Source organism: Schistocerca cancellata, chromosome 11 (genome assembly GCF_023864275.1).
Source record: "Schistocerca cancellata isolate TAMUIC-IGC-003103 chromosome 11, iqSchCanc2.1, whole genome shotgun sequence".
In the NCBI taxonomy this organism is placed as follows: domain Eukaryota; kingdom Metazoa; phylum Arthropoda; class Insecta; order Orthoptera; family Acrididae; genus Schistocerca; species Schistocerca cancellata.
In genome coordinates this window covers 70,235,393-70,255,386 of record NC_064636.1, presented here as the reverse complement: position 1 = coordinate 70,255,386, position 19,994 = coordinate 70,235,393, and the positions used below count along the sequence as shown (strand labels likewise).

General features: G+C 45.6%; 1 protein-coding gene across 1 annotated transcript in view; it reads left to right on the top strand.

The window, feature by feature from the left end:
* The window catches only part of LOC126108215 (U4/U6 small nuclear ribonucleoprotein Prp31-like), a 138,408-nt gene extending 120,774 nt beyond the window's left edge, over positions 1-17,634 (top strand). The window contains exon 5 of the mRNA XM_049913449.1: positions 17,419-17,634. Coding sequence (XP_049769406.1) covers positions 17,419-17,634 — 216 coding nt within the window. The remainder of the gene's footprint in view (positions 1-17,418) is intronic.
* The last annotated feature ends 2,360 nt before the right edge of the window (positions 17,635-19,994 follow it).

The following is a 19,994-nucleotide window of genomic DNA, read 5'->3' as shown; positions in this document are numbered from 1 at the left end:
TCCCTGGTGAAGGAATTTCGGAAAACTGCGTTCAATAACTCCGCTTTAACGGCACAGTCGTAGGTAACAGTACCATCGGCACTGCGCAGCGAAGGTATTGACTGCGTCTTGCCGCTTGTGTACTTTACATACGACCAGAATTTCTTCGGATTTTCTACCAAATTTCGAGACAATGTTTCGTTGTGGAACCTATTAAAGGCATCTCGCATTGAAGTCCTTGCCAAATTTCGCGCGTCTGTAAATTTTAGCCAACCAGTATACACTGTCAGACAAAAAATAAGAAATTGTCCGAATCAGGCTCGATACATGTTATGTACAATTACAGACAAACAAATAATTACAATTCCAGAAAAATCGGATGATTTATTGCAGAGAAAAAACTTGACAAACTGAGCGAGTCAGTAAATTTATGGCTCACCTCTGGTCTTTACGCAAACAGTTACTCAGCTTGGCATTGATTGATAGAATTGTTGGATGTCCTCCTGAAGGTTATTGTGCCAAATTCTGTCCAAAATACCGATGCTTGGATGGCCGTGCCTATTATGTTCAAATGTGTGAAATCTTATGGGACTTAACTGCTAAGGTCATCAGTCCCTAAGCTTACTCACTGTAAGTAGGCTGTTTAGGTTTTTAAATTGGTAACGCCACGTAGCGCTCTGTATGAAAATCATTGGCTGTGCTGCGTGCAGTCTGTGGCTGGTTTCCATTGTTGGAATATTTACCGTTGTACTGTTGGGCAGTTGGATGTGAACAGTGCGTAGCGTTGCGCAGTTGGAGGTGAGCCGCCAGCAGTGGTGGATGTGGTGAGAGAGATGGCGGAGTTTTGAGAGCGGATGATCTGGACGTGTGTCCATCAGAGAGAGTAAATTTGTAAGACTGGATGTCATGAACTTATATATATATATATATATATATATATATATATATATATATATATATATATATATATATATATATATATATATATATAAGGTAAATACATTGTTTGTTCTCTATCAAATGGTTCAAATGGCTCTGAGCACTATGGGACTCAACTGCTTAGGTCATAAGTCCCCTAGAACTTAGAACTACTTAAACCTAACTAACCTAAGGACATCACACACATCCATGCCCGAGGCAAGATTCGAACCTGCGATCGTAGCGGTCGCGTGGTTCCAGACTGTAGCGCCTAGAACCGCTCGGCCACCACGGCCGGCTTATGCTTCAAACTGTCTCAATTGGAGAGAGATACACTGACCTTGCTGGCCAAGGTTGGATTTGTGAAGTATGAAGACAATCAGCAGAGTCTCATTATGTTGCCCAGGATGGCATACCAGTAATAGCAACAAAACGGGGCACTGAATACTGTCGACTAGATGGGCAAACTCGTTCATCCTTGGGAACTAGTTCACTGCTGATCGTTCTTTTTTGGGAACCGTTCATTTTTAGTCGTTCACCGTTCATTTGTGCTTGGTATATGGTTCTTATGAAAAACTGAAAACTAGTAGTGTAGGTGACTGAAGGATGGAGGGCACCAAGACGGGCCACTTGCCTCGTCCCCTGGAGTATAGAGTTTTTATTCATTACAGAATTCTTATACATTTTTAGAAGTAATTTCTGTGATTCTGCGCAACCTCTCGTTTAGCCAACCGTAGCCTTGTGTGGCTGATCGCAGGGAAATTATACAGCGTGGCGCACGGAAAACCGGCCCCGAGTACAGACTGCTCGCCAATTACGGACGATGTGTTGCCCGTTACGAGCAGATACAAGAAACAGACAAACATGTAATAATTACGCAGTTAAGAAATAACAAGCCAATGCAAGCAACTATTGCGAAACAATTGATGACGATGTATAGAGAGCTGGAGAAGAGAACATGAAAATCTCACGTGGCGCACAAGGGCTATAGCTCATGTTGTCTTGTAAAGCTGTTGGTGGCTGTTTCCCAACTTAACAGACCACAAGTGTCTTGTATAAAATTCTTCATTTCGCCTTCCACTACATGCTACATTGTAAACAATAATCGTTTAGACCCTATATATACTTCACGTTTTCTCTGAGTTCGTAGGCGAAGTAGAGACTTTATGGAAGCATACGAGGTGCATTCAAGTTCTAAGGCCTCCGACTTTTTTTTCTAATTAAGTACTCACCCGAAATCGATGAAACTGGCGTTACTTCTCGACGTAATCGCCCTGCAGACGTACACATTTTTCACAACGCTGACGCCATGATTCCATTGCAGCGGCGAAGGCTTCTTTAGGAGTCTGTTTTGATCACTGGAAAATCGCTGAGGCAATAGCAGCACGGCTGGTGTATGTGTGGCCACGGAGAGTGTCTTTCATTGTTGGAAAAAGCCAAAAGTCACTAGGAACCAGGTCAGATGAGTAGGGAGCATGAGGAATCACTTCAAAGTTGTTATCACGAAGAAACTGTTGCGTAATGTTAGCTCGATGTGCAGGTGCGTTGTTGTCTCGGTGAAACAGCACATGCGCAGCCCTTCCCGGACGTTTTTGTTGCAGTGCAGGAAGGAATTTGTTCTTCAAAACATTTTCGTAGGATACACCTGTTACCGTAGTGCCCTTTGGAACGCAATGGGTAAGGATTACGCACGCGCTGTCCCAGAACATGGACACCATCATTTTTTCAGCACTGGCGGTTTCCCGAAATTTTTTTGGTGGCGGTGAATCTGTGTGCTTCCATTGAGCTGACTGGCGCTTTGTTTCTGGATTGAAAAATGGCATCCACGTCTCATCCATTGTCACAACCGACGAAAAGAAAGTCCCATTCGTGCTGTCATTGCGTGTCAACATTGCTCGGCAACATGCCACACGGGCAGCCGTGTGGTCGTCCATCAGCATTCGTGGCACCCACCTGGATGACACTTTTCGCATTTTCAGGTCGTCATGCAGGATTGTGTGCACAGAACCCACAGAAATGCCAACTCTGGAGGAGATCTGTTCAACAGTCATTCGGCGATCCCCCAAAACAATTCTCTCCGCTTTCTCGATCATGTCGTCAGACCAGCTTGTGCGAGCCCGAGGTTGTTTCGGTTTGTTGTCACACAATGTTCTGCCTTCATTAAACTGTCGCACCCACGAACACACTTTCGACACATCCATAACTCCATCACCACATGTCTCCTTCAGCTGTCGATGAATTTCAATTGGTTTCACACCACGCAAATTCAGAAAACGAATGATTGCATGTTGTTCAAGTAAGAAAAACGTCGCCATTTTAAGTATTTAAAACAGTTCTCATTCCCGCCGCTGGCAGTAAAATTTCATCTGCTGTACGGTGCTGCCATCTCTGGGACGTATTGACAATGAACGGGGCCTCATTTTAAAACAATGCGCATGTTTCTATCTCTTTCCAGTCCGGAGAAAAAAAATTGGAGGCCTTAGAACTTGAATGCACCTCGTAAAATGAAATGTCACACGCTTAGTAAAAATTAGGTTTTATGTTGCATTATTAAAATTAATGCAGCAATAATAATAATAATTAAGTTCACAGTAACGAAGTTTTTTGTTTGAAAGCTCCTTCTCAACAAATTTTTTTGAGATAATAAGTAAGTACGATTTTATGGCAATCTATGTCTTTTCAAATGGAGAGGCACCGCTTTTCCTACTGAGCCAAAATGACCCACAACGCACTTTTTTTTTTCAAGGAAACCAAACTAGCAGGTAATGCAAATTGGAAACAACCAAACTTAAAAATAATTAGAGCCTTCCTAAATGTAATGTTTTGTGTATGAAAGAGATACGAGAATCGTGTTATATGAATTTTCTTACACTAATAATTAAACAAATTAATGAAAGTTAGCTGCTAAATCAAGTCGATGAAACCAAAAAATATATGAATAACAAAAAACAACTTGCCTTGTTATAAGTATGTCTTCTTCTGTTCATCGATATAATGAAGTGAGCTGATGTGCCCTTTTGTTACCTGAAAAGACGTACCTATTACATACGACGTAATTTTTATATAATTTACGTAACTACTTAATACTTTTTGATTACCAGTCATGGATGTTGAATAGCCAGAAAAAAGTGCAAGAACAGTTTGGAACACATGTAAAATGGGCGAGCGCAGTGAACGAAACGAGCAACTGGATGCTGAACTAACTAGGAGCAGTCGGCAGTGGAACTGAGACAGGTGGTCATGCGAAGAACGACGAGTGCGGCCGAGAGAGGCCGAGACTGAGACGAGCACGCGACCGAGGCTGGAACGAGGAATGCCAAAGTGACCGCCGCGACCGAAGTGAACTAGTGAACTATGAACCGATCTTCCTCGTTCCCGGGAACTATAAGTAGACGACCGCGACCGAAGTGAACTATGAACCGATCGTTCCTTGAAATTCGTTCCTTGAAATTCGTTCCTCGGTTCTTTCGTTCATCTTGGTGAACTGTTCCTTTGTACTCGTTCGTTCGCGAACTACCCATCTCTACTGTCGACGTACCACTACCCTGTAACGGGGCCACGCATTTCAATCACGGAGGTGCTGCTATGAAAAGAAATGGCATCGCAGACCATCAGTCCTGGTTCTTGGGGGTTGGGTTGGGTTATTTGCGGAAAGAGACCAAACTGCGAGGTCATCAGTCTCATCGCATAAGGGAAGGATAGGGAAGGAATTCGGCCGTGCCCTTTCAAAAGAACCATCCTGGCATTTGCCTGAAGTGACTTTGGGTTCAAATGGTTCAAATGGCTCTGAGCACTATGGGACTTAACATCTGGGGTCATCAGTCCCCTAGAACTTAGAACTACTTAAACCTAACTAACCTAAGGACATCACACACATCCATGCCTGAGGCAGGATTCGAACCTGCGACCGTAGCAGTCGCGTGGCTCCGGACTGAAGCGCCTAGAACCGCTCGGCCACCGCGGCCGGCAAGCGACTTTGGGAAATCACAGAAAACCTAAGTCAGGGTGGCCAGACCCGGGATTGAACCGTCGTCCTCCTGAATGCGAATCCAGTGTGCTAACCACTGCGCCACATCGCTCAGTCTGGTTCTCACGCCGAGTAGCAGGGAAGTCAATTTGGTATACCACTGTTGTCCAGGGCGTCTCCAGAAACGTCTTCACTGCTCAGCGGGCCACACTTCTAGCCGTGATTCATCACTCGAGGCATTTCTACTCCAGTTAATGGCATTTCAGGCTGAACCGTATCTGGACACACTCCAGACTATGGTCTGTCGTCTGCCATAGAGACCAAAAAACAGGAGTGATGGTCAGAGGTGCCATTTGGTTTGGTAGCAGGACCTCTTTGGTTGTCATCCACGGCGCCCTTACATCACAGTGGTATTTTGGTGGTATTTCATACACCCTTTCGTTATCCTTCATGGCAAGCCATCCTGGGCTTACATTTTAGCTAGATTAGTACCCAAACACAGTGAGAGTTTCTACTCCTGTGTTGGTGCTTCCCAAACCCTGCCTTGGCCTGAAAGGTTGACGCATCTCTCCCACACTGAGAAACTTTGCAGCATTGTGGCCTGGGCCCTCCAAGCAGCTCGTGATTTTGACGATCTAACGCTACAGGTGGACAAAATCTGTGCACGATAGCCCTCAGGAGGACATGCAACAACGCTATCAATGAATGCCAATCCAAATAACTGCTACGATTAGGGTCATAGATGGGCCAATACACTATTGACTTGCTCAAATCGTGAAGCTCTTTTTCTTGAATTAAATAATAATCCAACTTTTTTGAAATTATACTTTGTTTGTCTGAACATGTAAATATCACGTATACCGATTTCTGTCTCGTTCGCATAATTGGTACATCGTCTACCTTGTTTTTGACTTAGATTGTATCTCATTTATATCTACCGGTTGACTATAATTAAACTTTCCCTACTTAAGAGGGCCCTCATGATAAAACGCGTGATCATAGGACAACTACACTACTGGCCATTATAATTGCTACACCAAGAAGAAATGCAGCTCATAACTGGGTATACATTGGACACATATATTATACTATAACTCACATGTGATTACATTTTCACGCAATTTGGGTCCATAGATCCTGAGAAATCAGTATCCAGAACAACCACCTCTGGCCATAATAATGGCATTGATACGCGTGGGCATTGAGTCAGACAGAGCTCGGATGGCGTGTACAGGTAAGCTGCCCATGCAGATTCAGCACCATACCACAGTTCATCAAGAGTAGTGACTGGCGTATTGTGACGAGCCAGTTGCTCGGCCACCATTGAGCAGACATTTTCAATTGGTGAGAGATCTGGACAATGTGCTGGCCAGGGCAGCAGTCGAACATTTTCTGTATCCAGAAAGGCCCGGACAGGACCTGCAACTTGCGGTCGTGCATTATCCTGCTGAAATGCAGGGTTTCATATGGATGAAATTAAGGGTAGAGCCACGGGTCGTAACACATCTGAAATGTAACGTCGACTGTTCAAAGTGCCGTCAATGCTAACGAGAGGTGACCGAGACGTGTAACCAATGGCACCCCATACCATCACGCCGGGTGATATGCCAGTATGGCGATGACGAATACACGCTGTCAATGTGCGTTCACCGCGATGTCGCCAAACACGGATGCGACCATCGTGATGCTTTTCGTGCAGGTACAGTGCGTCGTGTTACGACTCAAACTGTGACCAATAGGCAACATGATGCGCAGCTTCACTCCCGACGTCCATGGCGAGGTCCATCTTAGTAACCACAACACCATACAGTGTGGTACAGATGCCGAATGGACCACTCAAGATTTGCATTACGTTTTCTTCACCGATGAGTGTCGCATATCCCTTCAAACAGACAATCGTCAAAGATGTGCTTGGAGCCAACCTGGTCAAGCTGAACGCCTTAGACACACTGGCCATAGAGTGCAGCAAGGTGAAGGTTCCCATTGTTTTGGGGTGGCATTACGTGGGGCCGACGTAAGCCACTGGTGGCGAAGAAAGAGGTCGTAATGGCTGTACGATACGTGAATGCCATCCTCCGACCGATAGTGCAACCATATTGGCAGCATATTAGCGAGGCATTCGTCTTCATCGGCGACAATTAGCATCCCCATCGTGCACATCTTGTGAATGACATCCTTGAGGATAACAACATCGTTCGACAAGAGTGGCCAGCATTTTCTCCAGACATGAATCCTATTGAACATGCCTGCGATAGACTGGAAAGGGCTGTTTATGGACGACGTGAGCCACCAACCACTCTGAGGGATCTGCACCGAATCGCCATCGAGGAATGGGACAATCTGGACCAATAGTGGCTTGATGAACAGGCAGACACCAATGCAAGAGGACGTGCTACTGGGTATTAGAGGTACTGGTGTGTACAGCAATCTTAACCACCACCTCTGAAGATCTCCCTGTATGGTTGTACAACACGCAATGTGTGGTTTTCATGAGCAATAAAAAGGGTTGAAATGATGTTTATGGTCAGTGTGTGTTAATGTGAACGTATGTTCTGTGTGTAGTGTAATTGGAATGTGTTGCATGAAATAGTCTTTTAAACAGATAATGGTTAATTATTTGTAACACAGATTTTCTGACAGTCACTTAAACTGTAAAAATACTCACACAGATTTATTACACCCAACACTTCGGTGACCTAAACAGCTGATTATAATGATTTCCTTTTATTGGAGGTACGTTAACATGCAGATAGGTTATTGCATACCAAAGCCTGAACAACTTTTCAGCATGATCGCTTTTGGTCTCAGGAACTGTAAAGTTAGGGTTCGTATGGATGTATATTTATTAGTAGCAAACTGGTTTGTTTATTCTAATTGCATGAAGCATATTTAGTTATAGCTTTCTCTGTAATGGCACCTACGTGGAAAATAACGTAATCGATATTTGTGACCCAGTATGGCAAAATTTGCGTCAGAAAATGAAACTAATGACGGAGACACCCTAATATTTCCATAAATGCACAATTTAAATCAGTTATCCCAGTAATACCTTGGCTAGAAGAGCCGTAATTACTAAAAACAGTTGTACTGACTGTAATCAAAAGCACTCCGCCTTCAGGCCGCGATTGGCCTACTGGGACCACCCGACCGCCGTGTCATCCTCGGTGGAGGATGCTTATAGGAGGGGCGTGTGGTCAGCACACCACTCTCCCGGTCGTTATGATGGTTTTCTTTGACCGGAGCCGCTACTTTTCGGCCGAGTAGCTCCTCAACTGTCATCACGAACCTGAGTGCACCCCGAAAAATGGCAACAGCGCATGGCGGCCCCGATGGTTCACCCATGGAAGGGCTGACGACGCCCGACAGCGCTTAACTTCGGTGATCTCACTGGAACCGCTGTAACCACTGCGGCAAGGCCGTTGCCGTAGAGACTGTAATAGCAGACGAGAATAGGGTAAGATCGTAACTGATAAGACTTCAAATAACTGCAGGAAAAGACACAATTCTCTTATAAACAGAAGATGGTTTCAATAGTAACAAATAACATTTCGTATTCTGAAAACGATTAAGATAAATTAACAATTACTTAACACAGAATGTAGGAAGAGTGCGTCTTGCTAGGTCAGCGGTACTGCTCGAAAATGTACAATGACTTCTCTTTTATCAGACTAAAGAAAATTAACAGAATATATGTCGTCTTCTTTAATCATTGTCTACACAGATAACAAATCGTGCTTATTGTCTTTGTCCTTCTCACTCAATGGAATTCACATAAAAGTCAGTGTTTTTCACATATTAAAGAAAAAAATATTAAGCCCTTTTTTTTAAGTCTTGGATGTCCAGTTTGTCCCGGTGCCAATATTCAGGATATTAGATCAACTACAACAGTTGTTAGCCGACATACCTCAGGAGAGGATACAGAGGCCCTTCGCAACCGAATCGGTGCGTGCATCCAGGCCAGAGGGGTGCAGCATCATACTGATAACTGGGCGCACATTTGAGTCCAATCGTAACCACTAAAATAACATCACATGCCCTCTCAACCTGTGATGTTTCATTTCGTTTCCTTCTTTGCTTCCATGGACCTCACTTTTTTGTCTGGCGTTGTTTGAAGCCGTAAGATACCCGAATCAAGGCAGCCAGAAGTTTCCCCAACTAAAATACCCTGATATTTCCTTGATTTCTGGACAAGTTTTAGCATTTTTCCCTGACAAATATTGAGATCTCGAGGGTAAGTACAGATATAAATTGTAAAAAAATGTAAGGAGTTCCTTAATTCTCACCCACGCGAGCAAAAATCTTTAGTACTAACATCAGCATCCTTTGTAATGAACTGTTTTTAGATGGAGAAAGCAAGGAAAATGTTATATTTGTTAAATTAAAACCAAGGTTGTTACTTTATAAGGGGCGTTCAAAAAGAAACGAGCCGGCGTCTGAAATGCGCCAGCCGGTGACTGGAGGGTAATACCGTGGCGTGTGTAACGAGGTGTGGTTCCGAGCAGAGCGTGGAAGTTCACCGCCCGTCGCTAGAGGGCACACATGCACGTCACGTGACTGTACAGAGGTAGCAGCAGCATGCATCAATCGTCCAACGCTGCCAGTCGCATTGCAAAAAGTGACACGGAGACGTCAACAGAAGAGCAAAGAGGCGTTGTTCGTTTTATGACAGCGGAAGGAGTAGCAGGAAGGGACATTCGTCGACGAATGTCACAAGTGTACGGCCCCTTGCAAGGGGCAAGGCGTGGAACAAGCGCTTCAGGGAAGGACGGCTGTCGTTAGCTGATGATCCACGGTCTGGATCACCACACTGCGTTACCGATGACATCGTCCAGCTGGTGGATGCACTCATTACCCAGGACCGCAGAGTGACAGTGAAAGCCACAGCCGCCACGCTTGGAAGTGTTCACACCATCGTGAAGGAATCACTGCACATGCGCAAAGTGTGTGCCCAATGGGTGCCCCACAGTCTCCAACCACACCAGGAAGCATGTCGAATGGCCCACCGTCTTCCCCGTCTGCAGCGCTATGCTGGGGAAGGGAATGCAGTCCTGGCAGGAGTAGTGGCTGGAGATGACTCATGGTGTCATCACTTCGAACCAGAATCAAAACGACAAGCTCTTCAGTGGAAGCCAAGGCCATCACACAAGTGCAGGAAAGGTTACGCTGACGTTCTTCTTTGACCAAGATGTCCCCCTTCTGATTCACTTCCTGCAGCACGGGACAACAGTGAACGCCCGGCGTTATTCGCAAATCTTGACCACCCTTCGACAAGCGATCAGATCAAAAAGACCAGGCAATATCACCTGTGGGGTCATTCTGCTCCACGACAATGCAAAGCATCGAACGGCCGACAGAGTTGCGTAAATCCTGCAGATATACAAATGGGAGATTCTGGGCCACCCTCCATACAGTCCGGACCTCTCTCCCTGTGATTACGCCATTTTTGGTCCATTAAAAAGGCTCTGAGAGGCAAACGATTCACCTCGGGTGTGGAACTGGTTAACATCGCAGCCCGGGAATTTTATGAGACATCGATTCACCGCGTTGTGTCACAGTCGGACAAGTGTCTCAACAGCCAGGGTCAATACTTCTAACATGCAGGTACTGGTTTCTGTAGTTATGCCACCAGCTCGTTTCTTATTTAGCGCGCCTTATACACTACTGGCCATTAAAATTGCTGCACCAAGAAGTAATGCAGATGATAAGCGGGTATTCATTGGATAAATATATTATACTAGAACTGACATGTGACTACATTTTCACGCAATTTGGGCGCATAGATGCTGAGAAATCAGTACCCACAACAACCACCTCTGGCCGTAATAACGGCCTTGATACGCCTGGGCATTGAGTCAAACACAGCTCGGATGGCGTGTACAGGTACAGCTACCCATGCAGCTTCAACATGATACAACAGTTCATCAAGAGTAGTGACTGGCGTATTGTGACGAACCAGTTGCAGGGCCACCATTGACCAGAGGTTTTCAATTGGTGAGAGATCTGGAGAATGTGCTGGCCAGGGCAGCAGTCGAACATTTTATGTGTCCAGAAGGGCCCGTACAGGACCTGCAACCTGCGGCCGTGCATTATCCTGCTGAAATGTAGGATTTCGCAGGGATCGAATGAAGGGTAGAGCCACGGGTCGTAACACATCTGAAATTTAACGTCCACTGTTCAAAGTGCGAACAAGAGGTGACCGAGACGTATAACCAATGGCACCTCATACCATCACGCCGGGTGATACGCGCATCCAATGTGCGTTCACCGCGATGTCGCCAAGCACGGATGCGACCATCATGATGCTGTAAACAGAACCTGGATGCATCCGAAAAAATAACGTTTTGCAATTTGTGCACCCACGTTCGTCGTCGACTACACCATCGCAGGCGTTCCTGTCTGTGATGGAGCGTCAAGGGTAACCGCAGCCATGGTCTCCGTGTTGCTGCAAACGTCGTCGAACTGTTCGTGCAGACGGTTGTTGTCTTGCAAACGTCCCCGTCTGTTGACTCAGGGTTCGAGACGTGGCTGCACGATCCGTTACAGCCGTGCGGATAAGATGCCTCTCACCTAGACTGCTAGTGATACGAGGCCGTTGGGATCCAGCACGGCGTTCCGTATTACCCTCCTGAACCCACCGATTCCATATTCTGATAACAGTCTTTGGATCTCGACCAACGCGAGCAGCAATGTCGCGATACGATAAACCACAATGGCGATAGGCTACAACCAGTCCTTTATCAAAGTCGGAAACGTGATGGTACGCATTTCTTCTCCTTACACGAGACATCACAACAACGTTACCCCAGGCAACGCCGATTAACTGCTGTTTGTGTATTAGAAATCGGTTGGAAACGTTCCTCATGTCAGCACGTTGTAGGTGTCGCCACCGGCGCCAAACTCGTGTGAATTCTCTGGAAAGTTAATGATTTGCATATCACAGCATCTTCTTCCTATCGGTTAAATTTCGCGTCTGTAGCACGTCATCTCCGTGGTGTAGCAATTTTAATGGCCAGTAGTGTATTTCAATAAAACTAAACACATTTCTGACAAAAATACACATTTCTTTGGAGTCGGAAGACAGATTTAAAATACCTTCACTGATTTCAGAACTAACCTGACAAAAAAGTAGGCTTCTTGGGAGAAGTGTATAAGGCAAGGAAAAGTTGTGTAAACCAACACTATAGGTGATCACCAATAAACTGCTGGTTCTACTATGTTCGTTATAGTTAGTTATTAGTCACTGCGTTATGCCTATTATTATACAGGCATTGTGTGATTTTTCTTTCGACAAATGCAGGGTGTTACAAAAAGGTACGGCCAAACTTTCAGGAAACATTCCTCACACACAAAGAAAGAAAATAAGTTATGTGGACATGTGTCCGGAAACGCTTAATTTCCATGTTAGAGCTCATTGTAGTTTGGGCCCCATGTTCTTCCACCTACGCTCAATGGAGCACGTTATCACGATTTCATACGGGATACTCTACCTGTGCTGCTAGAGCACATTTTATTACTTCTCTTCAAATCACATTAATCATGGAATGGAAACACACAGCAACAGAACGTACCAGCGTGACTTCAAACACTTTGCTACAGGAAATGTTCAAAATGTCCTCCGTTAGCGAGGATACGTGCATCCACCCTCCGTCGCATGGAATCCCTGATGCGCTGATGCAGCCCTGGAGAATGGCGTACTGTATCACAGCCGTCCACAATACGAGCACGAAGAGTCTCTACATTTGGTACCGGGGTTGCGTAGACAAGAGCTTTCAAATGCCCCCATAAATGAAAGTCGAGAGGGTTGAGGTCAGGAGAGCGTAGAGGCCATGGAATTGGACCGCCTCTACCAATCCATCGCTCGCCGAATCTGTTGTTGAGAAGCGTACGAACACTTCGACTGAAATGTGCAGGAGCTCCATCGTGCATGAACCACATGTTTTGTCGTACTTGTAAAGGCACACGTTCTAGCAGCACAGGTAGAGTATCTCGTATGAAATAATGATAACGTGCTCCATTGAGCGTAGGTGGAAGAACATACTGACGAAACTAAAATGAGCTCTAACATGGAAATTAAGCGTTTCCGGACACATGTCCACATAACATCTTTTCTTTATTTGTGTGTGAGGAATGTTTCCTGAAAGTTTGGCCGTACTTTTTTGTAACACCCTGTATATGAGTACATAGCGTACAAACCGCCAGCGACTGTCACAATTTTCTTCTTCGTATCGTCCACACTTGCTAATGTGTAAATTATTTTCTAAGTGCGAAAATGTACTAGAATAAATATAATACATATAAAACGCTGCACTGTAGAATATACTTGCGGTGAGACTATCGCAATTTCTGAGTTCCATCGCCCATGGCCTCTAGTGTGCCGAGGAGCACCACTTTCCTGGGTCCGTGGAAAAACACCGAAAATCTGCCGCATTATGCCACACTCAGACAGATCCGTCCTGTAGGCAGGTCGGTGAGACTAGATCCGATGGGCAGGGCTTGGCCATTAGTGGGAAATGATGGGCTTCAGATCGGCAGAACCAATCCGTTAGAGACACCCACAGAAGAGACCTGCAGTTTTGGCTCATTGTGGAAGTCCAGTCGTGTAGCCAGCTATTCATCTGTCACCATGTTGATGAAATGAGACCACTTTCATCATTCCATGCAACATAACTGGCGCAGATACTCTGAGAATCAGTGCTAATGATAAGTAGCAACACACCATAAAGATGATCGCTGAGCCGCAGACAGGTGCGCAGAAAAGATAGTCACACCCTCTGCATCTACATCTACATCTACATCCATACTCCGCAAGCCACCTGACGGTGTGTGGCGGAGGGTACCTTGAGTACCTCTATCGGTTCTCCCTTCTATTCCAGTCTCGTATTGTTCGTGGAAAGAAGGATTGTCGGTATGCCTCTGTACGGGCTCTAATCTCTCTGATTTTATCCTCATGGTCTCTTCGCGAGATATACGTAGGAGGCGGCGATATAATGCTCGACTCCTCGGTGAAGGTATGTTCTCGAAACTTCAACAAAAGCCCGTACCGAGCTACTGAGCGTCTCTCCTGCAGAGTCTTCCACTGGAGTTTATCTATCATCTCCGTAACGCTTTCGCGATTACTAAATGATCCTGTAACGAAGCGCGCTGCTCTCCGTTGGATCTTCTCTATGTCTTCTATCAACCCTATCTGGTACGGATCCCGCACTGCTGAGCAGTATTCGAGCAGTGGGCGAACAAGCGTACTGTAACCTACTTCCTTTGTTTTCGGATTGCGTTTCCTTAGGATTCTTCCAATGAATCTCAGTCTGGCATCTGCTTTACCGACGATCAACTTTATATGATCATTCCATTTTAAAGCAGTCCTAATGCGTACTCCCAGATAATTTATGGAATTAACTGCTTCCAGTTGCTGACCTGCTATATTGTAGCTAAATGATAAAGGATCTATCTTTCTGTGTATTCGCAGCACATTGCACTTGCCTACATTGAGATTGAATTGGCATTCCCTGCATCATGCGTCAATTCGCTGCAGATCCTCCTGCATCTCAGTACAATTTTCCATTGTTACAACCTCTCGATATACCACAGCATCATCCGCAAAAAGCCTCAGTGAACTGAAAGTCTAGGTAGTGATGATTCCAAGCTCGGATGCAAAGAGGCCTAGGTGTTATTCTGCGATATTCAGAAGTTTTATAGATGTGTTTCACAAACCATTCTTGAAGATTAAACCTTTGAAAGTTAGGACAATGGTGATGTGAAAAAGTAATCAGCACTCCGAATTTAAGTTTTATTGCTTTTGTTACAATATCACGCAAGTCATTCCAAAACGTCACTTCACAATACAAAACATCCTTGAAAATATCTTCCTCACTGTTAAAGTTCACATTTTATAAACTGACTACAATTTGCGTCTTTTCAACATGACGACCAAGTCTAATAAGAATTCACACAAGAATAATATCATTGCAATATAAACATATCGATGTATCAAAGTACTTCTACATTAATGAAATCAGATCTGAATGTTGTCTCAGAAATATGTAAACTGCTTTACAGAGACACAGTAGAATATTGCTGGTATCGAGAGGTTGAGGTGAGGTGCTGCAATGGTTACGTAATTCAAGTACCATTACAGTATGACACTCAGAAAATGTAACAGATCTACTAAGGAGACTGTCTACACTACACGTGTCTGTCCTCTTTTACAATACTGCTGCGCGGTGTGGGATCCTTACCAGATAGGACTGATGGAGTACATCGGAAAAGTCCAAAGAAGGGCAGCACGTTTTGTATTGTCGCGAAATAAGGGAGAGACTGTCACTGAAATGATACAGGATTTGCGGTGGCCATTAAAACAAAGGCGTTTTTCGTTCGACAGAATCGTCTCACGAAATTCCAATCACCAGCTTTCTCCTCCGAATGTGAAATTATTTTGTTGAAACCGACCTATATAGGGAGAAACGATCACCACGATAAAATAAGGGAAATCAGAGCTCGTACGGAAAGATATAGGTGTTCGTTCTTTACGCGCGCTATACGAGATTGGAATAATAGGGAACTGTGACGGTGGTTCGATGAACCCTCTGCCAGGCACTTAAATGTTGTTTCCAGAGTATCCATGTAGATGTAGATGTCTCACCAACTGCGACATAATCGCATACACAGACAGTGAGCCAGTACTGTCAAATGTGTTTTATTCCAGTCTCTGATCACAATATCAATTCTTTGGACAATGACCGGTTTCGGTCCGTAATGACCATCCTCAGGTCTTTTTTACACCATGTCCTAAAGTGATAAGGCCACAATGGACATGTGGATGATGTGGCCTATTCTACAACTTATTTTAGATCCATGTGACGATGCTGTGCTTATTATATTTATATGTTTTGACGATGCCATTATGGCCTTATCACTTAAGGACATGGTGTAAAAAAGATCTGACGATATTCATTACGGACTGAAACTGGTCATCGTCTAAAGAATTGATATTGTGATCAGAGGCTGGAATAAAAAACATTTGAGATGTAGATGTAGTATGGACGAGTAGGGAAGTGGCGCACATACTCAGCTGCGCCTAGCCAGCGACGATGCATTACATCTCAGTAAACAAACCATTTCATCCACGCAGACAAAAACGAGATTTTTCCAGGGTTTTTTTTTTCAAGTTTCCCTGAGTTCCCTAGCACTTTTGAAACTCCCTGATATTCCCTGACTTCCAGGACTTGTGGCAACCCTGCAAACACAGTGAAACCTTTGTTATCGCCCAGTGTAATGAAGCATAGGGAGGAACGATCACCACAATAAAGTAAGGGAAATCAGAGCTCATACGGAAAGATATAGCTGTTCAATCTTTCCGCGCACTGTACAAGATTAGCCGCATGTGATTAGCCGTGTGGTCTCAGGCGCAGCAGTCATTGACTGTGCGGCTGGTCCCGGCAGAGGTTGGAGTCCTTCCTCGGGCACGACTGTGTGTTTTCGTCCTTAGGATACTTTAGGTTAAGTAGTGTGTAAGCTTAGGGACTGATGACCGTAGCAGTAAAGTCTCATAAGATTTCACACACATTTGAACATTTGTACAAGATTAGAATAATAGAGAATTGTTAATGCTGTTCGATGAACCCTCTGCCAGGCACTTAAATGTGATTGGCACAGTAGCCGTGTCGATGCAGATGCAGTAGGGAGGAGTAGGGAAGTGGCGCACATACTCAGCTGCGCCTAGCCAGCGACGATGGATGACATCTCAGTAAACAAACCATTTCATCCACGCAGACAAAAACAAGATTTTTCCAGGTTTTTTTTTCAAGTTTCCCTAAGTTCCCTAGCACCTTTGAAATTCCCTGACTTCCAGAACTTGTGGCAACCCTGCAAACACAGTGAAACGTTTGTTATCGCTCAGTGTAATGAAGCATAGGGAGGAACGATCACCACAATAAAATAAGGGAAATCAGAGCTCATACGGAAAGATATAGCTGTTCAATCTTTCCGCGCACTGTACAAGATTAGCCGCACGGGATTAGCCGTGTGGTATCAGGCGCAGCAGTCATGGACTGTGCGGCTGGTCCCGGCGGAGGTTCGAGTCCTCCCTCGGGCGTGGGTGTGTGTCTTTGTCCTTAGGATAATTTAGATTTAAGTAGTGTGTAAGCATAGGGACTGATGACCTTAGCAGTTAAGTCTCATAAGATTACACACATTTGAACATTTGTACAAGATAAGAATAATAGAGAATTGTTAAGGTGGTTCGATGAACCCTCTGCCAGGCACTTAAATGTGACTGGCACAGTAGCCGTGTAGATGCAGATGTAGTAGGGAGGAGTAGGGAAGTGGCGCACATACTCAGCTGCGCCTAGCGATTGACGATGCATGTCATCTCAGTAAACAAACCATTTTATCTACGCAGACAAAAACGAGATTTTTCCGTTTTTTTCAAATTTCCCTGAGTTCCCTCGCACTTTTGAAACTCCCTGATATTCCCTGACTTCCAGAACTTGTGGCAACCCTGCAAACACAGCGAATCTTTTCTTATGGCCCAGTGTAATAAAGCATTGTGTCGCTCTCAGGTTCGCATCTCCAGAGCGCTGCAGCGCCGGCTGGCCGTGGAGCGGGAACGCTGCCTGGGCGCCGGCGACGTGCTGGCCACACCCACGCCGGGCACTGCGTCCAGTGTTGCCTTCTCGACGGTCGAAGGGCTCGAGATCGTGCACCCTGCGGCAGCCGCCGCCGAGGCCCTCCCAAGGGGCCGCGGCAGGTACTTCGCTGATGTCGGCGCCTGCTGAGGTGGCGGTACAGAACCCCACCTTCCACGCTCGTGAGGTCGCCAGTACCACCTGCCACACGAGCGAATTCTGTCGGCATCTGCTGAGATTTTCATCACCACACCCACATTCGATGGACCCAGTTGCTGGCTGCAGAGGTTGCCGACCCAAACTGTAGTTGGCGCTTGCTGAGATGCCCATTACAGCCCCAAACATTGACGACTGCCGATGTTCCAAATACAGTCCACAACTTCACAAATCCTGCTGAGATATACAGCACCATATCGGAATCTGATGGTCCTTGCCGCTGCCAGATGAGGTTCCCAGCAGTCTCCAGCCTTGACTGATATTGGTACCTGCTGAGGCCCACAACACAATATCCAACCTCAGCGGCTTCCGTTGGCTTCTGCTGAGGTCTCCAGGACAACCATCAGCTTCGACAGCTCATGTCGACACTTGTTGAAATCTTCAATGCCACCTCAAATTTTGATGGCGTACATTGTCATTTCAGCCTCTTACACAATTTTCGGTTTGGAGAGATATAAGCTATTCAGAAGCAGCAATACCGACATGTTTCAGTTGTATGAGGGTCATTTCGGAATTATTACCTCCCAGTTATTTTCCTGGAAACTATAACAGATACAGAAATCGCAATAACACACGTAGAACAAAGTTTCATCTACATACTAGCCGGCCGCTGTGGCCGAGCTGTCCTAGGCACTTCAGCCCAGAACGGCGCTGCTGCTATGGTCGCAGGTTCGAATCCTGCCTCGGGCAGGGATGTGTGTGATGTCCTTAGGTTAAGTCAGGTTTCAAAACTGGTTCAAGTGGCTCTGAGCACTATGGGACTTAACTTATGAGGTCATCAGTCCCCTAGAACTTAGAACTACTCAAACCTAACCTAAGGACATCACACACATCCAAGTCTGAGGCAGGATTCGAACCTGCAACCGTAGCGGTCACGCGGTTCCAGACTGTAGCACCTAGAACCACATGGCTACTCTGGCCGGCTAAGTCAGGTTTAAGTAGTTCTAAGTCTAGGGGACTGATGACCTCAGGTGGTAAGTCCCATAGTGCTTAGAGCCATTTGAACCGTCATCTGCATACTGCCATGTGACTCTTCAATCTTTCCCGACAGATATGTTGTAAATAGAACTCACGGACTTGCCGCCGGATCACGTTGTGCAAATTCCACAATATTTCCTCGGAGCAGCTGTCCAACATCGTCAGGTGGTTCACCTTGGCTGGTGCCTAGGTGCAACTGACGGTATCTGCACGTCGACGCCCCGTTTCTAGAACACGTGCGCGAAGAATGCGCAGGCGCATGCGCAAATGATTTGCAGATAGATGGCGCCATATTCTCCCCCTGCCATAACTCCCCCTGCCGAAAATCGCAGAGCCAGACACAACTCACCAAAGAATTTACTAGACCAATGTTATGACGGGTCCGTCATCCAAAATTCTTGATTTTCGTGTCGTGATTTACTGGCCGCCAGTGCAGGGTTCCAGGCTGTGCTCAGCTGAAATCCCACATCCCTGGTGAGGAGATTATCGGATATGTATTGCTTCCTTAATGTTGCAATTCCTAAAAGATGATGCCGGGAATAAAACTTCCATCTTTTCATAAGTCATACGGCGTCCTGTATTCAGACAGTGTTCCGCAATTGCCCACTTCTCCGGTTGGCGAAGGCGTGTGTGACGCTGATGTCCATCGCAGCGTTATTGTGTTGTGCGGCATGTCTGGCCTATATACGCTACCCCACACTGACAAGGAATCTGGTACACACCACGTTTCCTCGGTCCAAGGTCATCCTTAACCGAACCCAACAGGTTTCACAGCTTTGCAGATGGCTGAAAAAGACACTTAATGCCATTTCTTCCAAGGACTCTTCCAATTCTTGACGACATGGCACCAAAATAAGGCAAAAAGGCCAAACTGGTGGGTGTCTTCGTATCCTCATTCTGCTCCACAGATTGAACTCGCCTGGACCTGAATGCATTACGTATCTGTCTCTCAGAATAATCGTTTTGTCAGAACGCTGTCTTCAAATGTTGTATTTCACTCGACAGGCTTTCAGAATCAGGTACCACATGTGCTCTATGAACGAACGTACGTAATGCATTACCGCACTGTGCAGGATGATGGCAGCTTGTGGCCTGCAGATACAGATCTCTATGAGTTGGCTTGCAGTAGACGCTGTGTCCCGAGGTTCCATCTGCTTTGCCTCGTACCAAAACATCAAGATAAGGTGAAGTACATCTTTTTTCGCTTCTATTGTGAACTTTATATTCGGAGGGGGTGAATTCAGGTGCTAAAGAAACGTAGGTAGTGTATCAAGTCCATGTGGCCTTTCTCTGCCTCGTGATGACTGGGTGTTGTG